The sequence below is a fragment of the Argentina silus genome (assembly GCF_951799395.1).
Source record: "Argentina silus genome assembly, chromosome: 2".
Taxonomy (NCBI): domain Eukaryota; kingdom Metazoa; phylum Chordata; class Actinopteri; order Argentiniformes; family Argentinidae; genus Argentina; species Argentina silus.
The window spans coordinates 28,944,740-28,964,702 of NC_139656.1; the positions used below are offsets into that span (position 1 = coordinate 28,944,740).

Below are 19,963 nucleotides of genomic sequence, written 5' to 3' on the forward strand. Positions count from 1 at the left end.
AAGTTGCCCCTCCACCCATGCCTAATAATATCCGACCTCACGGACTGGTGACAGGCTATTGAATGAGACGGGCTGCACTCTTGATTCCTATTACAACCTGTCTGTTACCATGAATGCACTTTGTTGTCGTGGCTTGATGTGAATGTATGTTTACTATGTATTTTGGAATGTGATGTACTGTTATGGTTTGGGTTTTTTTTTTTTTATGTTCTTGTATATGCTGATTATTATTGCCTGTGTGCCAGACACCACTAACAAAGTTTCTGGGGGAAAAATATTTTCTAAACTCAGTTCAAGCTAAATACAAATGATCTCAAAGCTCCTCCAAACCCTAACCCATCCTTGAGGGGAAGAGTAGATGCAAATAGGCCTATTAGAAATTAGTATTCCAACTCCTTTTTAATGGATTTTATATATTAATCTCAAGCAAAATATACAGTCCAAGTACATAAAAGTGCAAGGCAACACATTTTATTTCAAAGGCCTAAATGGCATTAAGGTACAGCATATAAATACTGGTGAATCCAGAGACAGTCTACAGACAACACATACCATTCTTTCCTTTACACACATTACATTCAGTTTGACTTAATGAGATACTTTACTTAGCGCTGATGTGCTACAAACATAAGAAAAGCCATGAGGAGTTTTACAAAATATGAAAATGTTGTCTTGGTTGTAGTGCTATCACCTTTCTGCAATGGAGAATACCGGTAAGCACACCTGAAGGCAAACATAAATTCATTTATAGTTTGAGTTACATACAGTAGTTGTTAGTGTTGTAGAGATATTTTGTTTTTACGACTTGCATTACTGAACAATGTATTTTACATCCCTGCACATGATAATGTTTTTTTTTTTCTCAAATAAATAAAATAAATAAATCATACAAATATATGAATGTTGTAAAACCAGATTGTTTTCCAGGACTGTTGTGCCATAATTTACACCCATAACAAAAGTGTCCATGCCAACAAAATGACCTAAAATGTAAGGGAAAATACATTATTCAAAGGACCATTTTCAATTCCATAAGTTAAATGGAATAATTTTTCAATTCCATAAGTTAAATGGAATAATATAACTACATTGGCTATTAAAACATTTTTTTGGCAGAAACCTTTTGAAAGAGGCGTATCAAGCACTGTCTGGGCTTGTGAGAGAGACATTGCACACAAAGCACTTATCATCCTGACACAAATTATGCAGTTTCATTCTATTATTCTCACCCAAGCCATCATTCAAAAATGTATCCAAACCTACAGTATCATATTTTCAGTCAATAGGGTTTTAGCAACAGCACTCAGACACAGCTGAGGTGGGGTGAGAACCATTGGTTTGATAGGCACCTCTCATTTTATCCCCTTCCTGTTAGCTGAGTATAGTTTTCTCTATATTCCCTCAATATTTAACCTTCCCCGGAACCTGCACATTCACGCCGCTGTAGTCCACCATGTACATCGGCCATTGCTACAATGAAACAAAGAGAGAAAGAACAACATGATCATGGTTAGAGTGAGCATGACAGGTCAGGAATGGTCACGTAGAAGCAATAATAAGCAGGCGCTTTGGTACCCTAACAACATACAGATATGATATAAACATGCTATTCATGAATTTCCTTGAGACCATCATCAACTGTCTGTGTAGTCAACATAGCATCTTATCAGGGAGTTTATAGACGTGAGGCTGGATTTAATAATGATCACTTTAACACAACATGTTAACTTTGTTTTGATAAAATACCATCACTGGAATCTGATTGGTTGATACCCCCGACTCTGAGGGTAAGGACACTCGGCTGCTCTCCAGGACTCTTTTGCGTTTGCGTCGATTGGTTGAAACTTCTTTCGCTTCTTGAAACACAAAAAAAAAAAAAACATAACAGGTTAGACTGAGCCTCATGCAAATAGTACTGTAAATGCCCTTAAGACTATACTCTGTATTTAGAAAATAACCACACTTACCTGTATTACATGTTTCAGCGCAGATTTCCGCAAAAGGCCTGTATAAATTAAATTAAATATGACTTAGTTATTTTAAGTGTAAAGCGGGGAACCTTGCTTTGTCTAAGACAGAGTTACAGTAATGTATACATATATGCCATTTAGCTGACGCTTTTAACCAAAGCGACTTACATTGCAGTGAGTGCATACATTTTTCAGTATATTTGGTCCCAGCGGGAATCGAACCATGCTCTACCAACTGAGCCATAGAGGGCCATGCTATAATGTCACTGCCTGATTGTCAATCCTTATAGAAGATATCTTCAATTGTAAATATACATTTCAGCTTGACTTAATCTGTTCTGACAATAACAAGCACGCACTGTAGCTGGCTCTTGATGTTGATGGTGATTTCATCTCTGGCCTGAAGGATTTTCTCCAGGCGGACAATGTCGTAAGTGTTGGGATTTCGGAAGAGAATATCGTCTGGAAGGCCACTAACTTCCACAGATTCTGGACTGGCACGGATCAGCTTGTATGGTACCAGGACAGACCGGTCCAGACCAAGAGCATCACCTGAAGATTAAGTCATTTTGTCAGTTAAAGAATTACATAGATTTTGATCCTCACATTTGAGGCACGACAGGTGCAGTATATTATAGAGGTGGTTACCATATTTCCTGTTGAAGAGTTCTTTCACTTGTTCACGGAGGATCACCTTCTCCCCCATGCGGTTGACCTCCTCGTCATCTGTTGGTTCAGGGGGAGAAAAGTTTTAAAAGATTGGCGAGAAATGTGTACAATCTAATCTTAATTTCAGTGCAGTTCACCTGCTCCAATTTATAAACACGGTTTCAGTTTAGTCTTCAGTCTTCTTACTTTTCAAAAATAGAAAATTACAACATAATCTAGACACATTTTGGAGTAAAATGTTTGGCTTCTCACCACTTATTGAAGCATAGGCTTTCTTTAACAAAGTGATCCGTCGAGGTGCTGAGAGACAGAGAATGCAGATCAGCATTTACATCATTTAACATCACCATTTACTCTGCTATCTGTGGGTTTATATCTAACATGAGGTTTAACATCACCATTTACTCTGTTATCTGTGGGTTTATATCTAACATGAGGTTTAACATCACCATTTACTCTGCTATCTGTGGGTTTATATCTAACATGAGGTTTAACATCACCATTTACTCTGCTATCTGTGGGTTTATATCTAACATGAGGTTTCTATAAAGGTACCTTGTTTAATGGCAAATACAGAATTACAAAATTACACAAGAAAACAGCGTTACCTGGTTTAGGGATGAGTCCTTGGAAAGGTCTGTGAAAGACAAAATGTAAAAAAAAACTTCATCTAACATCACTTGCTCCTATGTCTACCCTCTGACATTTGTACAATCTGCCAACTTCCACTGCAGACTTTCTCTTGTCTAAGTAAAGTGTTTAGATTAGTATGCAGAGCTATGCATTTACCGCTTTTCCACATTTACCAGCCAGTAACATATACACCCAATTCAGAATATCGTCTACATCATGTGTCTCCTTTCTTCAAAATAAAAATTACCTGACGAAAATCCTTGTAGGATCAAAACACTGTCTGTCTTAGTTTGTTCAAGAAAGGTAGAGCATTTGAGTGTGTGGTCCCTACTTTTTTGTCCCTGTACCCCACTAAAGGATGTGCGTTTAGACCACACAATCCTCCTGGACACACACCCATGAACAAGTGGACAAAGTGAAGGAGTCTTCTTCCCACCTAGTGATGGTGAAGCAGATTTTATCTGCCACGGCCAGAATCCTCTCCAGGTTCTGAGATCCAAAGGTACAGGGTTTCCTGAAGGGGATGCCAGGGGGTAGGCCCTCGATGATCACAGAGCCTGGGTTGCTCTTGATCCTCTTGTAAGGCACCTGGACAGGGTATTTGATGCCCAGCGCCTCCCCATACTTCCTGTTGAACAGGTCCTGGACCTGCTCTCTCAGAGTGTTGGCCAGGTCAATTCTGGACAGCTTGGCCTCTAGGCTATCTGTGAACAAAACATTATAAGACATGATATTAATGGATAATCCATGTATGGGAGGTTGAACAAATGTACTGATGTTGAATTAAATACCTGTAAAATCCGTTTTTTGGGGGGGAGGGGGGGGTTACCTGAGAAGCCTGGCCTATTCGATGCAGCCCCCGCATCTTCTGTCAAAGCATCTTTGGAGTCAAGGTCTGTGGAGATATCATCAGAGTTTTACTACAGTGGATGTCTATGGGATGCACAGCTCATTCATTCACTGGACCTACAATATCTGAAAAACCGGATCCAAACCATGAGTGTCAACTCAGGAATTAACTGAATCAATTTCAAATGTAATTCTTATCATACCTTTGAGATACTGCCCATCATTTTCAGAGGGGGATAATAGAAAGTTCCAAATGTCTAATAATTCAAGCAACTTCGACAAATGTTATTAAGGATTAAGGTGGAGTCACCTGAATCGTAGGCAGGAGGCGGCAGAACCTCTTGCTTCACTTGATCTGTTAACAGCTCAGGTCTGCCGAGGAAATAACAAGAATCAAACCTTGAATCACTCAAATCACATTCCGTTTGCAGCCTTACGAGGTCTTAACAGCCTTGTAAGGAGCTGTTCCCCTCAAAAAGATTGACCTCTCTCACCTTTTAATGACAAACTGGATTTGACTGCCAACGGCCAGGATCTTGCGCAGTTTGGCCGCTCCAAAACAGTTGGGTCTTCGGAAAGCCATCCCCTCTGGCAGCCCGGTAACACTGAGGTCTTCTGGGTAGAGCTGGAACTTGGAGTACGGCACCTTTACAGGCTCCGGTAGTCCAAGAGCCTCAGCTATACAAGGAAAGGTAGCAGGGGAGAAAGAAAAGAGAGAGAAAGAGAGAGAGAGAAAGAAAAAGAGTGAGAGAGAGAGAGGGAGCAAGGGGGATACAGGGTGATTCATTTTCTGCAATAGCCCTATGTTCTGAGACTATTCCCAGGAAAATTAGGCACATATTAGGAGAACCATTGATCTTTCTCTTGGACACCTTAATGGATACAAAATTGTATAAAATGATGATGCTATGTAGAAATGGTTCATTGGGTCTAGGGTATTAATTTGTGATTTAGTGCTTGAGTCAGTTTTTCTTTAGTCTAGGCCAAAGTCTGAACAGTGAGGGTGGGTAAGTGTTCGTGGCAGCTTACCATACTTAGTGCTGAATAGGCTGTCCACTTGCCGTCGAAGCTGGAGGATCATTTCACCTATGTCCTCTGCAAGATTTCCTAGCAAAAAAAGAAGTGAATAAGAAAAGAATTACGCATTTCAATCAGATACGATTCCATGAACACAAAAACATTACCTACAGTATATAGAATGAAAGGAGAACACCCATGCATAATCATAAGGCGCTTTGTCTGACATTAGCCTACAGTGCATCTAGCTGACCGATCTTAGGGGGTAGGGGACAGGTACAGTATTCCATTCTACCTTCAGATAGTCTTCTGGGGCCTTGCTGATCTGGTTTTGGTGAAAGTGCTTCAGCTGAAAGGAAGAGGGCACAGAAATTAGCAAGAATAGTTTCAAAATGCTTTCAGTTTAATACAACTGCCCTTCTATATTGGCTATACGCTATTGTGTCTAGCAGAAAAATAGTGCTACTTGACTTTCAATGCAAAACCATTGTATTCACTAAAATGTTGTTTCACATGCTTTATTTTCAAACTGAGGTAAACGGGATAAATAAAAACAAAAAACACATTACCAATTAATTGAACAGAAAACTATGGCTCTATTGTCATACTTATCCATAACTGGCACATTGTGTCTAGTAGCCACTGCTAATATACACTGTGTGAGACATTTTCACACTGGTTTGTTGGTGTACAGTAGAAGACTGCATCTAGTAATATACTACATTAATGTTGTGGGGAAATATAGCATTATGTTCTAGTACTGAAAGCTATATTTTCTGCACTTACCTGTGTCTTTTTCCTTAGGTGATAATGTGTGTAAAAAAGAAAAACTTAAAAACATAACATTTTCAAATTATTTAAATAAAACCAAATCTAAGAATCTGGAGGTTAGCACTCTATGACCACTTGAGTACATAACATTGTCTTCTCTTCTAAAAATGATAGCAAATAATACATTACAGATAGTGTGAATGAACTTAAGAAAAGCACAAGTTTTCTGTCAAGTAAAACCAATCATTTGAGGTTCAAAGAGAGAATGTAGAGTACTCAAGCGTCCTTAGTTTACCTCACACTAAGACACTATGAATGGGCTTTGGGTGTGGGTGTCTAGGGGTAAGGGACAGACGTCTCTCAGTCTACTAAGCTGGGTATTGAGGTGCCTTAGGGGGGAGTCTAGAGGAGCAGTATGGGGAGACCAGGAAAGGCAGGCTAATTCTAGCTGGGAGGTTCTAAGGAGAGGTTGGGCTGCAGGACTGGGGTTGAAATAGGGGACTGGGTACTGGGTACTAGGTACTGGGTACTGGGTACTAGGTACTGGGTACTGGGTACTAGGTAGTGGGTACTAGGTACTGGGTAGTGGGTACTGGGTACTAGGTACTGGGTACTGGGTACTAGGTACTAGGTACTGGGTAGTGGGTACTGGGTAGTGGGTACTGGGTAGTGGGTACTAGTGATTCGGGGGGGAGCGGAAAGAGAAGTGGGAGGGAGTATCCGTGAAAAGTGATTTCATACGTGTAGCTGGTAATCTAGCTCCCCGATAGAGGGAGAGAGCGTGTTGGCAGTGGTGGTGGGCGCCAGGTGGCACTTGGGCTGGGCTGTCCTGGCATTACTGTGAGGTGGAAGTGGAGGAGGAGGAGGAGGGCGGCAAGGCTGCAGTTACCTGCGTGGTGCTCTGGGGGACGCCGGAGAGCAGGGGTGGGGGCAGCCGCTACAGCAGCAGTAGCAGCCACAGCCGGGTCAGCCAGAGGCTCACTCGGCTCCTCTGCAGAGACACTGGCGTCTGGGGGACGACAGACGAACAGACAGATAAAGGAGAGGTGGGGGGGGGGGGGTGGGGGCAGACACAGTAGAGGGTTATGCTGTGGAGCTGATGTGTGGTCCATTTGATAAGACTATCATTGTACACTGAGTTTTACTGTACATGGTAATGTGATAAGGGATGGAAGGTGGTCCCAGTATGAGGGTCATAGAAGGGCCATATAAGGAGTCTGTGTAGAGGGTGGAGGAGACAGTACAAGGTGCAGGGTGAGCATCGGAGGGGGCATTATTGACAGAGCTAGGGTAGGGTAGGCAAAAGGCAAGGGTAAACATGAACACTCAAGATCACAGTACCTAGCAGATAGTGAGGGTCAGGATCATTGCAGTGGCATACGTAGATAGAGGAGGTGGTAAAAGCACAGGGAGTATGCTGTCGCAGGGGATCAGGTCAGGTAAATAGAGCAGGTGTGGGTGTATACTGTCTAACGTCCTCTCCCACCTCCTGCTACGTGCATTACAGCAGACCTAGCACTCAAAAGGTCCTAGTCTGCACAGTCAGTTCCTCTTTTCCTCTCTAGTTTTCTTAAGATTGCTTTTCTCGATGGACCATTTGAACTTGTACAACCTCTATTGTATGATATCCATCAAATAAAGTATTTATATATATTAAAAAAAAAAGAAAGATTGCTTTTATCTTTTCAAAGTGCTACTATTGAATGTAGGCTAAGGGATTCTATCTTGTTTAACACAGCCAGACTATTGGAAAGGTAATGACAGAGGCGCACCACTTACCTGGTACAGTCACCTGAATGATTTCCCCATCTGGAGGCTCAGTTTTAATCTTTTTCAAAGGAATACAATCTCCAGAAGGCCCTAAAGGAGTCAAACAGACTGTTAAAATTCCACATCTTTTCCCCCCAGAGTGTGACATTGGGTTTTATAAGATGTGTTAAATACTTTAAGTAGGTATAGCAGATGTTACAAAATGTCCTTGCAACTCTAAGGGAGGGTGAAGGTAGTATATTGAATGTGAAACTATATACTGCGGTTAGAACACCTTCAAAAGGAGTGTTAACCTCAGTAATGATAAGAATCCAAGTGGTTGTGAAATCTGTGTAAGCCATAACATTCCCACAAAGCACTAACCTGCTTCACAGTCCGCCAGGGGACTCACACAAGAGCTTGTAGATCTGAGAAAGAAGACAAAACAAAGCACAACCAAAGAGATTAAATAGAAACTAAATTGCACTTCATCAACTAACTCTTAACCAGCATTTCAAAATAAACAATCATAGTCCAACCTAAACCTTTGCTACTGTGATTTTGACAGTGTTCAATACAATTAGGGGCTTTATACACTACAGGGCTGACCCAAACCATACTGTGCTGGCTCAGATATTTTTTCCTTTCACCTTTCCCATTGGCCTTTTCAGCAACTATGGTGGATGAATAACAAGCCCAGTACAGCTCAGCTCGGGTTGGCTCTATAGTGTGAATTAGGGTTATACTATATCCTGAGCTTAACTGATAGAGGTACAAATGTTGTCTTCTGACCTGCTGCTGTGGGGATTGCTGACCAGCTCCAGAGCAGTGGATGGGACTCTGAGGTTGTCAGGGAAACCATCCTCAGAGATGTCATGCTTGCCCTCCTCCTTGGCTACTTTGCCAGCAGCTTCACGATAGAACATGACAGAGCAGATTTCGCATAAACAGCAAATTATTACTATTATGACATCAGTGTCACGAGGAAGTAGAACAACATGGCAAACTGTGGCTTAATTGTTGCATGTTGAGTAAAAAACAAAACAAAACAAAAAGCAACAGCTCACAGGCATGCTGGCATAAGTGCAAGACAAGCAACAATAAATACCTGTGAAGATTCTTTCATCGAACATTCTGGAATGAAAAGAGAGAGGGTCGTAAATCAACGTGACACATACAGGCAAAAAGAGGATCTGTGCAAATGTCAACAGGAGAAATGAGTGAAGAAGCTGAGACAGGATCAACAGACGCCTCGGCAGGGTTCACGTCTGGGTCTTCTTAAATCAACAACAACAGGAGAACAATTCACTCTGACAAACTTCATTTTCAATCTCCTCTAATTGTATTAACATTAATGACGAGCCGCCTTGTGCTCGCTTTAAAGACTGCATTAACTCAAACGAGGCATGTTGCCCTAATCTAAATTTGCTGAAACAAATGGGTTGAATAGCAGCGAGACATTGGCTCAATATGCCAGCACAGGGGACTCCATGCTGTGTAATGTGTGGCGGTGGTTACAAGTCAGCGGGGCATAGTCTATTGGAAGAGGGCTGAGTGTTTAAACGACAGATGGCACGGGTTGATACGTCTCCCTCGGCCAAGTCATTTTTTCAAATAAGGATATTACAAACACATTGTACAGAGAGAGACCCTGTGCCGCTGTGCAGTTCAAACAGAGGTAAACCAGGTACCATGTGTAGTTCAGTGTACAGTCGTATTTGGAGGACACAGATTAATCCTACTCTGGGACCCCCATTGAAAGTGTGATTTAGTTCAGGACCTGTTTTAAAGGGGCAATCTGGGATTGGTATTCTTGAATAATAATAATAATAATAACAATTCTTGATTATTGAATAATATAACTTATAAATGCTTCACAAGCTTAGTTCAACCATCTTACCCTATCAGTACCCAAAATATAAGACTGTTTTTGGTCTATTGTTAGTAAACAATGCAATTGTAAACAAACACCGTAAAGCTCCAAAACATAGTTTCAAATATCATTGATTAATTTCCCCTCGGGGATCAATAAAGTACCTATCTATCTACCAATCATGGATGGTCAGTTCTGGCATCCACAGCTCCCTCTATGAATGTGAGAGTGGTTTGATTTCTCCAGCCCCGCCCCTTAGCTGTGTACCAGAAAAATTGGCAGGGAGACCGCTTTGTTATTGTTTGAATCCCAGATTGTCACTTGTACTCTGTGTCTGGGAAGATTCCACTAAAAACACACACGCACACGACTACATGACACACTAAAGGCCACTAACTATTAGTGCACATTTCTGTGTTTATGTCAACACCTATCGATGGAAGTGGGCGTTTCAGACATTTCAGGATAGTAATAATAGTAATCCCAGTAATCCCAGACTAAAGCCGGTGTTTACCTTTTGACCACAAAGCGGACCCCGTGGCGCTCTTCCAGGATCCGTTTGAGTTTGGGCACTCCGTAGGTGCAGGGTCTCTTGAAGGGGATCTTGTCTGGGATCCCGATGATCTCAACAGCCTCCGGGTCACAAGCGATCTTCCGGTACGGTACCGGAACCATGTGATCCAAGCCCAAGGCCTCAGCTAGAACGTTGATGGAAGTACCGTGTCATCGACTGTTTTTTGTCAAACCATTTCTAATATCATCAAATTACTTATCTAATCGTTTTAGGAATGGTATGACACTTTAGGAAGAGAACATTGTCATGATGTTTCAACGATAATGCCCGGTCTAGAGGGAACAGTACTGTTTAGCTGTTGATGAATCTCACCATAACGACTGTTGAACAGGATCTGAACACATTCTCTCAGTGTGTTAATGTCCTCCGTCTCTCGAATGAACGAGTCCCATTTTTCTGTAAAAATAAATAAATCAATAAAATTAAAAGTTTAACAACCACAAGTAGACGGAAAGTAAAGAAGTGAAGAGACGGATACAAGCTTTGTCAAAGCAATGTCTCTCTATCCTTCAAACCTTTCCTATCCACTTCACTAACTGGTGTGAAAACTTTAGCATGAACCCTATAACACTCAGTGCAGCCAGTCTGTGTCAGGTGAAGGAAGTGGTGTTTAACCAAGGTCTTGACTCTCTGCAGTAACTGCCAATCTGGTGGTGTTCAGGACCAGACGTGGGCATCCCAGGTGCCCTGGCCAAGCGCCCCACCTGACCATCTCCATCTGCCTGCCGTACCATGATAGACCTCCTTACCCTCTCTCCTTTACTTCTGCATGTCTCCATCACCTCTTTGTGTTTCATGGTGAATTATTATTTTATTTTTTTAACTTTTTAATTGCTTTTTTGACTAAATCGGACGAAATGTAGCAAATAATGAATAAAATGGCAGTAACTTAATTGACAGTGCCGCTGTTATTGCTGAATCATTAGTCAATTAGCCAAATGCTGATCAGAGGAATCAATTAAAATGGTCAGAAAATGCATAGATTGCATGGTTACATTGTTACCATGTACGTGCCTCAAGCAGAACCCATTAAAGGTTATGTTCAATTTTTTTTTTTTTTTTAACCAAATCTCTCTTTTTAATGTCAATGGCATGTTGTGGAAGGCTACAGACACAATAATAGAGATTTGGTAAAAATCTGACATATCCATTAAATGAACTGCTGTGTGTCATAAAACCAAGTATGTTCCTAACCATATCTGAGGTTGTCTGTACCCAGGCTTATAAGCCTTCTGCCTGAGTACTCTGTGTGCGTGCGTGCGTGAGTGCGTGCGTGCGTGGTGTGTGTGTGTGTCCAGTTCAGACCTACCTGATTTCTCATGCACAATGGAGAAGAGCAGCCTCTTGGAGACATGGATGCTTGGAGGGCTCTGGGCCAGCTCCCCTGGTAGTCCTATTCTCTCACCTGAGGGAACCAAACGACGCAAATCAGACATGTCCAAAGTCCACCGTTGTGCTTTTTCCTCTAATGACCAAATCCCCCACAAAACAACGTCAACACTATCAAATAACTTGTATGTAATGACAGAAAGTAGTTTGATCATTTAAAAAACACTACGGGTCCTTTTGCTACATGTGAAACAGGTTATCAAGTTGTTACAAATAACCATAATCCTTGCCCCGCAATTCAACTTAGGCTCAGACTGAGCCTCTAACTTGCGACCTCTGGCTTGCCAACACACATGACCGTCTCCTCATATACCCGATGTAAACCAGCTACGCTATCGAAAAGCTAGCAATTGAGTTTACCATCTCAACTCAGTTACACATGAATTAAAACACATTTGAGGAGAATGGATGGATGAATGAATGACACTTGGGATTGGTCGGAAACTCTTACTGTTGTCAGCGCAGTCCATAGCCGACACCCCTTTCTCCAGCCCTGCTACCCAGGCGCCAAGGCGGTCTTTGCCCAGGTTGAGGAGGGACGTGGGCTTGAGGTCCAGCTTGCTGTCAGGTTGAGGCTGGGAGGACATGGGCATCCCGTACAGAAAGCTTGACAGCATGGAGTTGCTGGCTGAGGAAGAGGCTGAGGTGGACACTTCCTGGGCAGTAGGCTTGGGTGGGGTGTGGTTGGGTACAGTCTTGGTGGCCGAAGAGGTGTTGTGGTTGACTTCTGTACAGGACTTCGTCTCCCGTGAGGCCTCCTCTATTGATCTATAAACAGGGGGGGTAGCATGCAGATGTTAATCTCATGGATTTTTGTGTTGTTGTATGTTATATTCAAAAGAATGGTTTAGTGTCAAATGCATTACATTTACATTTATGGCATTTAGCAGACGCCTTTATCCAAAGCGACTTACAACAAATACATTTGTTTAAGTAAGTGACTCATCTATCCATTGGTCATCATAAGACAAAGTAATCAATGTTCGGACCAGGGGCCATAGGCAGTCACAATATATTTTGTTTTTGTTTTATTTTACTATTAACAAGAGAGAAACTTGTACAGGGGGGTAGTGGGGGTGAAGAGGTCTTTAGGAGGGACCGTTAAGATGTAGCCTGAAGAGCTGGGTCTTCAATCTACGGCGGAAGAGTTGTAAAGAACAAAATGCTTTGTTCTTTACAACTAGAGTTAGGATCAGATGTTAATCTCATGGATTTTTGTGTTGTTGTATGTTGTATTCAAAATAATAGTTTAGTGCAACCAATTCAACTATTTGGTGTGTGTCAAATACTCTCTGTTCTTTACAACTACAGTTAGGATCAGATCTCCCTAATCTGTGTCCATGAGACCTCCATAGCTCTCCCTGGAGTTAGTCTGGTCACCTTCTAACAGTGAAGTGGATGCGGTTGCTCTGCTCCAGGATCTTCATTAAGGTCTTGGTGTCGTAGTCAGAGGGTTTCCTCAGGGCGATGCCCTCTGGAAGGCCGTGGACCACCACAGAGCTAGGCTCCTTCAGGATCCACTCATAAGGCACAGGGACCAGGCTGCTCTTCCCCACAGCCTCGCCTGGCAATCAGCAGAAGACTGGGTGTCAAGTTACTATGAATAGGACATCAACAGTCTATCGTGTGACAGATATATACGGAACCTTTAGTTACGAGAGATACAGTGCCCTGCGTAAGACTATGTATAAAAAGTGTTATGTCATATATAAATGGTGAAACCAATATGTACACAAATACCCTCAAATAAACGCTGAGAATCTCCAATTTAACCTCATAGTAACTGTTTGATTTCAGATCCAAACTTTTGGAGTATAGAGCCAAAAGAAGAAAAAAAATGTTCACTGTCCCATTACTCACGCAGGGCACTGTAAGTAAGAATTAAAGAAAAGTAAAGTTACTGCTGAAACTGCCGAGAACAAGCAGCACTCTGTAAGCTCTTTATGGTTACAGTAGGAGTTAAGCTAGTATTAATCAAATAGAGTTTCAAAACTCATTAGAGAGAATTGAGAGAATGACGACCTCCTAAGACAATAGCCTTTGTTTGGCGAGGTTTGTCCTTACTGTAAAGCACACTGAAGACTTCCTCCACCATCTTCCTCAAGACAAAGATGTTTGAGTGGGCGTCCGTTGAGGCTCTCTGTTTCCCGTGCCCGACCTCCTTGCCAAGCTTGCTGGATTCAGTCTCCTGGATGACTTTGCCATGTGCATTCACCGCTGTCAGTGCTTGGAGACAGGGCACCCCTGAAAGAGAACGATCATGAGAAACCAAGGGGGAAAATTCACCCTTTCAGGGTGACGTTCAGCTTAAGTTATTCCTTGTGTCTCAGTTGCTATAGACGCAGTACAGCGGGCTTTTATCTAATTAATTCAAAGCCCATATTATTATCTGACAACAAACTCAAGTTCAGATTCAAGACGACAGCAAAGGTAGTGAGCAACATTCAACCATGTAACTTCTCAGTTCAGTGGGGCTTTTTATCATGTCATGTGACCTGGGCAAATTATACCTAATTCAACTGTGCCTGTTAATGGTTTGCAAAGTACACAGGGGAGTGTGCACTCACTGCAAAACTTGTGGAAGTCTGTTTGTATTTCCCTCCGAGAGTTGAGGAAGACTCTTCCCTTCTCTGTTCCCACAGCGATCACGCTGTCCTCATGCACGGTGACACACGCCACCTCAGCATTGAGCTTTGACATAGCAGTGCACTGAAAAACAGGTTTAAAATGTGGTTATTGTTCACTCAAGTTAACTCTCATCACACATGACCACAAGTGAAGGGAAGAAAAAGATGTGTGACTAGGTTGTATTATGAATGTATGCTCTATTTGGCTCTTACCATTTTTGCAGTATAGAATTGGACTAGACTTTTCTGAATAATAGTGTATACAAAGAAAACATAGGCTTAAGTGTTTTGTCATAGCGTACTTTTCCAATCAATTTAATCAGCGTTACATTCAAATGTTCTCTATGGTCACTTTTGTTGGAGATGTTCATGCATTGAGTAAAATATTACTCTGACTGACTGACTGACTGACTGACTTCAATGAAGCTACCCTTTTTCACATGGTGTTCCTTGGCTATAAATAAATGGATAGCACTTCATTACTTTATTCACTTTATTTGTATTTCAGTACTGTTTTCACTGATCCTTACCTACAGTACTATTTATAAGCAAATTATGTGGTAACAATGAGGACTTGTTGGTATATTTGAAATAGTTCAACACAACTGGTAAGTACCTAGTGATGCTTGTTATAATGAATCCCTAAGAAACAAACAAGTAACTAATAGGTTATTATTGTGTAATTACCATACCATGTAAGTTACAAGTATATGGTCATTTCTGTACCATGAAATAAAGTCCAACCAAGTTATATTTAATGTATATGTTATGTTTGTTCTCTCCTCCTATATTTTTCTTTTCATATTTTTGACATGTAAAAGTTCTTTGAGTCCATGAGAAAGAGTTACACAAATTGAATGTATTATTATTATTATTATTATTATTATTATTATTATTATTATATGTGTATAGTTGGATCATACCACTGAGTCCAGGGCAGACACCAGGCTGGTGAGGATCTCCTGTCTGGCTGACACCTGTGGGATTCGCAGCTCAGCCCGGGAGTTTGTCCGCAGCCCATCAGATCCAGACTTCCGCATCTGTGCCATTCCTCTACAAGGGACAAAAGGCAGACTTCAGTGATAAAAAGAGACATACATTTTGAAATTTAGACACAACACAGTGCAGAGGCAGGCGGGGGTGGAGGGGGCGGTTTCTTCTCATTAAGAGGCTTTAAAAGTGCCAGTAATACCCTCCATGTTATATGCTAATACCCAAATCCGTCACACACATGTGAAAGTAGCTAATTACGATAAGCCTTTGTCAGCCAATTAAAGCTTGCTCAGATTATTTCTCAGAATCCCTTCATCCTTCATTTGCTCTCCTTAGAAGGTGCGCAAAGAACTGTAAAGGTTGCACTCAAAATGACAGGGATCAAGAAATTGGCTCAAAATGGCCTCAGACCTGTTTTGCTGCCCCCCCCCCCCACCCCCATCAACTTCAATGTCATTAGTGATATCATGGATGGCTATGTAGGAGTAGGCCTACACTCGTAATTTGCAAGGGTGTAACATTTCCATTGCCACCGTGTCAACACAGAATGACACAAGGGGATAATAGAAAAGACAAGGAAAAGATAGGGTAAATAAAGAGAGGGAAAGAGAGAGGGCATGAAAAAAATCGCAATCCTAATTCCAGGCCCTGCGTTCTCATGGCAACAGCAATCCGTCTCCTTGGAAACTAATCTCGTGGCATTTGAACAATGCGGCTCTGGCCTTTAATCTCTCCAGACACTGGGAGCCATTATCCTAGCCTCCGGGCAGCCCAAACCACAGACTCCACACAGACGGGAGAGAGAGAGAGAGAGAGAGACGGCCTCAGCTGTACCACTAGGCCTATTGCCTGTCTGAATCTGCTTCCCCTGAGCCCACAGCAAACATAAGTCCCCTCCAAAACTATTAGCTACAGCACAAAAATAGATGGCCTCTTTCGCTCATATCTTTAAGGCAAAAGAGCAAAGAAATGAGAAGTGCCATTTTCCGTGGCTGCCAAAGAGATACACACAACTGAATACAAAGTCCGACTTTTGTAGCAGTGGTTGGACTCAAACATAATGTCATGTCAGTCATACACACAAGTGGAACAAAAGGGGGCAGACGACTACAATGTAACTGTCAACTGAATAAAGGCTTGTTTTGAAGAAGAAAGAATGCCAATGAACCAACATGGTTCTTGTTCTAACAATGGCCTAGAAGTCAACACTTCGAACGTTTATGTAGGTGTGTTGAATTTTGACAACATCATTGACAACATTTTGACATGTTTGACACATTTAGCAGGCGCTTTTATCCAAAGCAACTTACAACAAGTACATTTGTAAATCATCTATACATCAGTCATCATAAGCAAACATCTATGGTAGGACCAGGTGCCATTGGCAGTCACAATGTGTGGCTATAGGTTGGTGGGGGACCAACGCACGTTCAAAACAGTCCTGTGCCATGACTGCTAGACGAACTATAAGCCTGAATCAAAAGGAGCCAGAAGAAACACTTCTGAACACTTCCCCCGGTATGTGAGTAGAGTACACCCTGATCTTGAATGATAAAATGCAAGTCTGGCTGACATGCTTAAATGCTCCAGCTAATGACATCCTAACCCATTTGAGGCCCCCTAAGGAAGCACTGTTATTTTCTTCATGCCATGCAAAGCTCTCCTGGCTACAGAGGGTATAGCTGATCCTTACTTGTTGAATAATTGCCTAAGTGGTATTTAGAAATATTACAATGTTCTCAAAGAGGGTATAGCGGATTTTCTGAGCTGTTTTTTTACTAAGAGGCTTGTAGCTCTCAGTGTCATTGATACACAATACTTTGCTAATACCCTTAACAAGCGATTCCGGTCACAGGCCTTTTGAAGAAGACGACTGTATCTAAATCAATAGGCTCAGTGCTGATCATTGACTTTTAATTGCGTTTAACCCCTGACATGCCAGGCATGATACTAAAGGCTATAGCAGCCCATACACGTGCCTTCAGCCTGCATTGTGGGACAGCCAAGAGAAAACTTATTCAGAAATGGTCTTCTGGTTGTTGTGGCCATGTCCAAATACCATCAGAGACAAAGACTGTCCACAATCCTCATATGCTCATTTGAGAATATGATGCAGGGCCTACCTTCATAGTTCCAAACAGCAGATATTGCTTTACCTGACATGCATCTGTGCTCTCATCGCATGAATCACTGTTGACTTTGTACCCTGTGCAATGACACGTTTGTGTAAAATCTTTAGGGTTCGTTCCTATGTGCATTAGATCCATCCTAAAGGACTTATTTGTTATACAAAAGATAGATGAACTTCAACTATGTTCTAATTCATTCACTTCAGGGAGGAATAGTTTTGCCTGGAAATATAACATGTGAAAATACTATTTAAATATGGGGATAATTTAAAACCAACACAAGTCGTGGGTAGCTAATACTATTCCCAATGCAATGTTTTTATTAAACAATTCTATTAAAAGGAGGTATTCTTAATTCCTGTGCAGTTCTATTGACACTGTTCAGCCAAACGTGGTTATCAGCTGTTGGGAGTAAAAGTCTATGATATTTGTCTATTATAGGTAGGCATATTCTAAAGATAAAACACTTTAGGCATGTGGTCCAGCTACTATAATGACCTTTCTAGTCTACTTGCCCGATGGTGAACTTCATTAAATGTGTTTTCATGATACCTGACAATGACATCAATACACGCCCAGACTAGCTAGTACTACTACTACTACTACTACTACTACTACTAGATGGCTAGGTGGCAAATTAGCGTGGTTTGCAGTGTATGGACGGTGTCCTGCGCATAGCCACATACAGACGAGGGATGCATGAAAAAGAGTTGTAAATAGAAAGACAGCACGTAAGCGAACATGACGTGTTTATTTCAAACCAGTGTGACAAGTCAACCTGGGTAATGTTAGCAAACTAGCAAGCTAGCAGATTCTGACACTAACAAAACACTGCTTGCCAGCAACAACAAATCATATTAAATTAGCTAGTTAGCTAAAAGGCAGGGTAGCTACTGTAGCTAGCTAGGGCTTTGAAGCCTCGTTTAGCTGGCTCGGTATGCGAGTCTCGGGCATTTAGAAAAAGTATTGCACACACAATCTGCTTGTTATCATACTATACAACAAAACGACTGGCACATCTGTTAGCTAGCTAAAATAACGTTAGCTGCACACGCCATTGTCGAGCCGAGAACAAGCAACACTGCTCGTCCTCGTATCCGTCTCCAAAGTTGTTGCACTGTTGGTTGGAAATACAACGCCAGCTAGCCTACATATCAAACACTGTCTGAGTCCACTAAAACCTAATTTAACCAATGCAGTTTGGTAATACCTGGCTATAGCAGAGACAACCGTTGTAAAACGATTTTCTCGCGGTGACCATATTAGCTAGCCTTACAAAATAACAGCTAGCTAGTAGCTGGCCCATCTCCTCCCCCAGAATTATAATCTGTAATTTCACAATTTATACAGCCATAAAAAAGTCACGTGCTTTCAGAAAACAAAAATCTATGTTCGATTGATCACAAATATGACAACAATATGAGAAATACCTTACCAAAACCAACGTTTAAATTTCCTAATGCTGTCAATCCCGGAATAGGTTTATTCCCCGTTTAATCCAATTGAAACTGTTAGAGAGAATTCCCATCTAAAATGTAGCGTTATCGGCAGTCAGAAACCTTGTAATCTGAAGCATAATTGCATACATTTCTCTTGTAAAACGTTATCGCCGAGATTATTTGTATATTTTCCCCGTTTCTTTCTCTTTTCCTTAACAGTGGAGTGTGTCCCCTTTCCCCTTTCTTTGTTCTGTAATCCAGTAAAATTGAAACTCATTCGCCTCCTCTAATCCCAGCCCAACTCAACAACAGCATCTATTGGCTGTAATTTACATATAGGATTAAGGAACCTCTGGGAAAACCATGGGGGAAAACTTGCCTGGAGAGGGACGTGATGTGACAAACAAATAGGAAAATAGCCTATTCTCTCCAGATTTCCAGCACAGTTAGACTTGTAGTTAAAACAATTATGCTTCAACATTTACACTTCACAAATAAACTAAACATTCAGATTATCCACCAAAAAACATACACATGTAATTGATGTTTATAGGCAAATGTACTAGATTATATGTCTTTATGTTTTTTTCACATTTGATATAATCAAAGATAGGAAAAGGTTTACACATTGAGGGAAATTAACTCTAACAATACATGACCTCTAATATCAAGTAGGGATGAATTGTGAACTATTTTTGGTCGGCCACATGAGCAGTGCCATAACTGTCGTAACATATCGCTACGCATGTGATCCCAGCCACGCAGCTCGGTTTATATAGCCTACATAACATTATTTGGTTACATCGGCCAAGTGCATACATCAGGAGTGCTTTGCCCCTAGTGTTTGAGTGCAGTATATTGTCTGATCTCGAATAATGTTGGTATACTGTACTTTTTCTTTGCTTACATCATACAATCGCCTCAATTGAGACATGTTTTCATAGAGATTCATGGACTAATTGTGGAACCCATAGTGACATATCAGTCAGCAGTGGGCTTATCTCAACAGTAGGTGTGTGTGTGTGTGTGTGTGTGTGTGTGTGTCTGTGTGTGTGTGTGTGTGTCTGTGTGAGATTTTACCTTGAAGTCTCCCAAGTGTCCTGTGAAATCTTTGTGCAACACTTTTACAAGGTCATCTTTCAGACGTCAATGAAACAGTACACTAGGTGAAGAGTGGCTATTAGCCACGTCTTTTTGTTATTGTAAAATTATTCTTAGTGAGAAAGGGTTCTAAAAAATAAAAAACATAAAAAAATGAACATATGTCCATGTGAAATAAAA

At 41.4% G+C, this 19,963-nt stretch overlaps 1 protein-coding gene across 1 annotated transcript; it reads right to left on the bottom strand.

The window, feature by feature from the left end:
* Window positions 1-420: 420 nt before the first annotated feature.
* gtf2ird1 (GTF2I repeat domain containing 1) lies at window positions 421-18,910 on the bottom strand. Its single transcript, XM_083697483.1, has 27 exons — window positions 18,679-18,910; window positions 15,045-15,174; window positions 14,062-14,203; window positions 13,559-13,738; window positions 12,875-13,058; window positions 11,946-12,262; window positions 11,415-11,510; window positions 10,418-10,501; window positions 10,046-10,229; window positions 8,767-8,792; window positions 8,451-8,568; window positions 8,043-8,086; window positions 7,689-7,769; window positions 6,799-6,918; window positions 5,434-5,487; window positions 5,151-5,228; window positions 4,616-4,799; window positions 4,432-4,493; window positions 4,102-4,167; window positions 3,709-3,976; window positions 3,248-3,276; window positions 2,892-2,939; window positions 2,619-2,696; window positions 2,330-2,522; window positions 1,968-2,005; window positions 1,747-1,856; window positions 421-1,470 (listed from the first exon to the last, which is right to left on the bottom strand). The coding sequence occupies exons 2-27, from the start codon at window positions 15,168-15,170 to the stop codon at window positions 1,402-1,404; spliced, it is 2,979 nt and encodes a 992-aa protein (XP_083553609.1). The 5' UTR covers window positions 15,171-15,174; window positions 18,679-18,910; the 3' UTR covers window positions 421-1,401.
* Between the last annotated feature and the right edge of the window lie 1,053 nt (window positions 18,911-19,963).

Bases quoted from the DNA above. Each gene is read 5' to 3' on its own strand.
- gtf2ird1 (XM_083697483.1), bottom strand. From the start codon at position 15,170: ATGGCACAGATGCGGAAGTCTGGATCTGATGGGCTGCGGACAAACTCC. The intron at 14,204-15,044 runs GTATGATCCAAC...CCTGTTTTTCAG, and splicing joins TGTCTGCCCTGGACTCAGTG to TGCACTGCTATGTCAAAGCT. The intron at 2,940-3,247 runs GTAACGCTGTTT...TCTGTCTCTCAG, and splicing joins AGGACTCATCCCTAAACCAG to CACCTCGACGGATCACTTTG.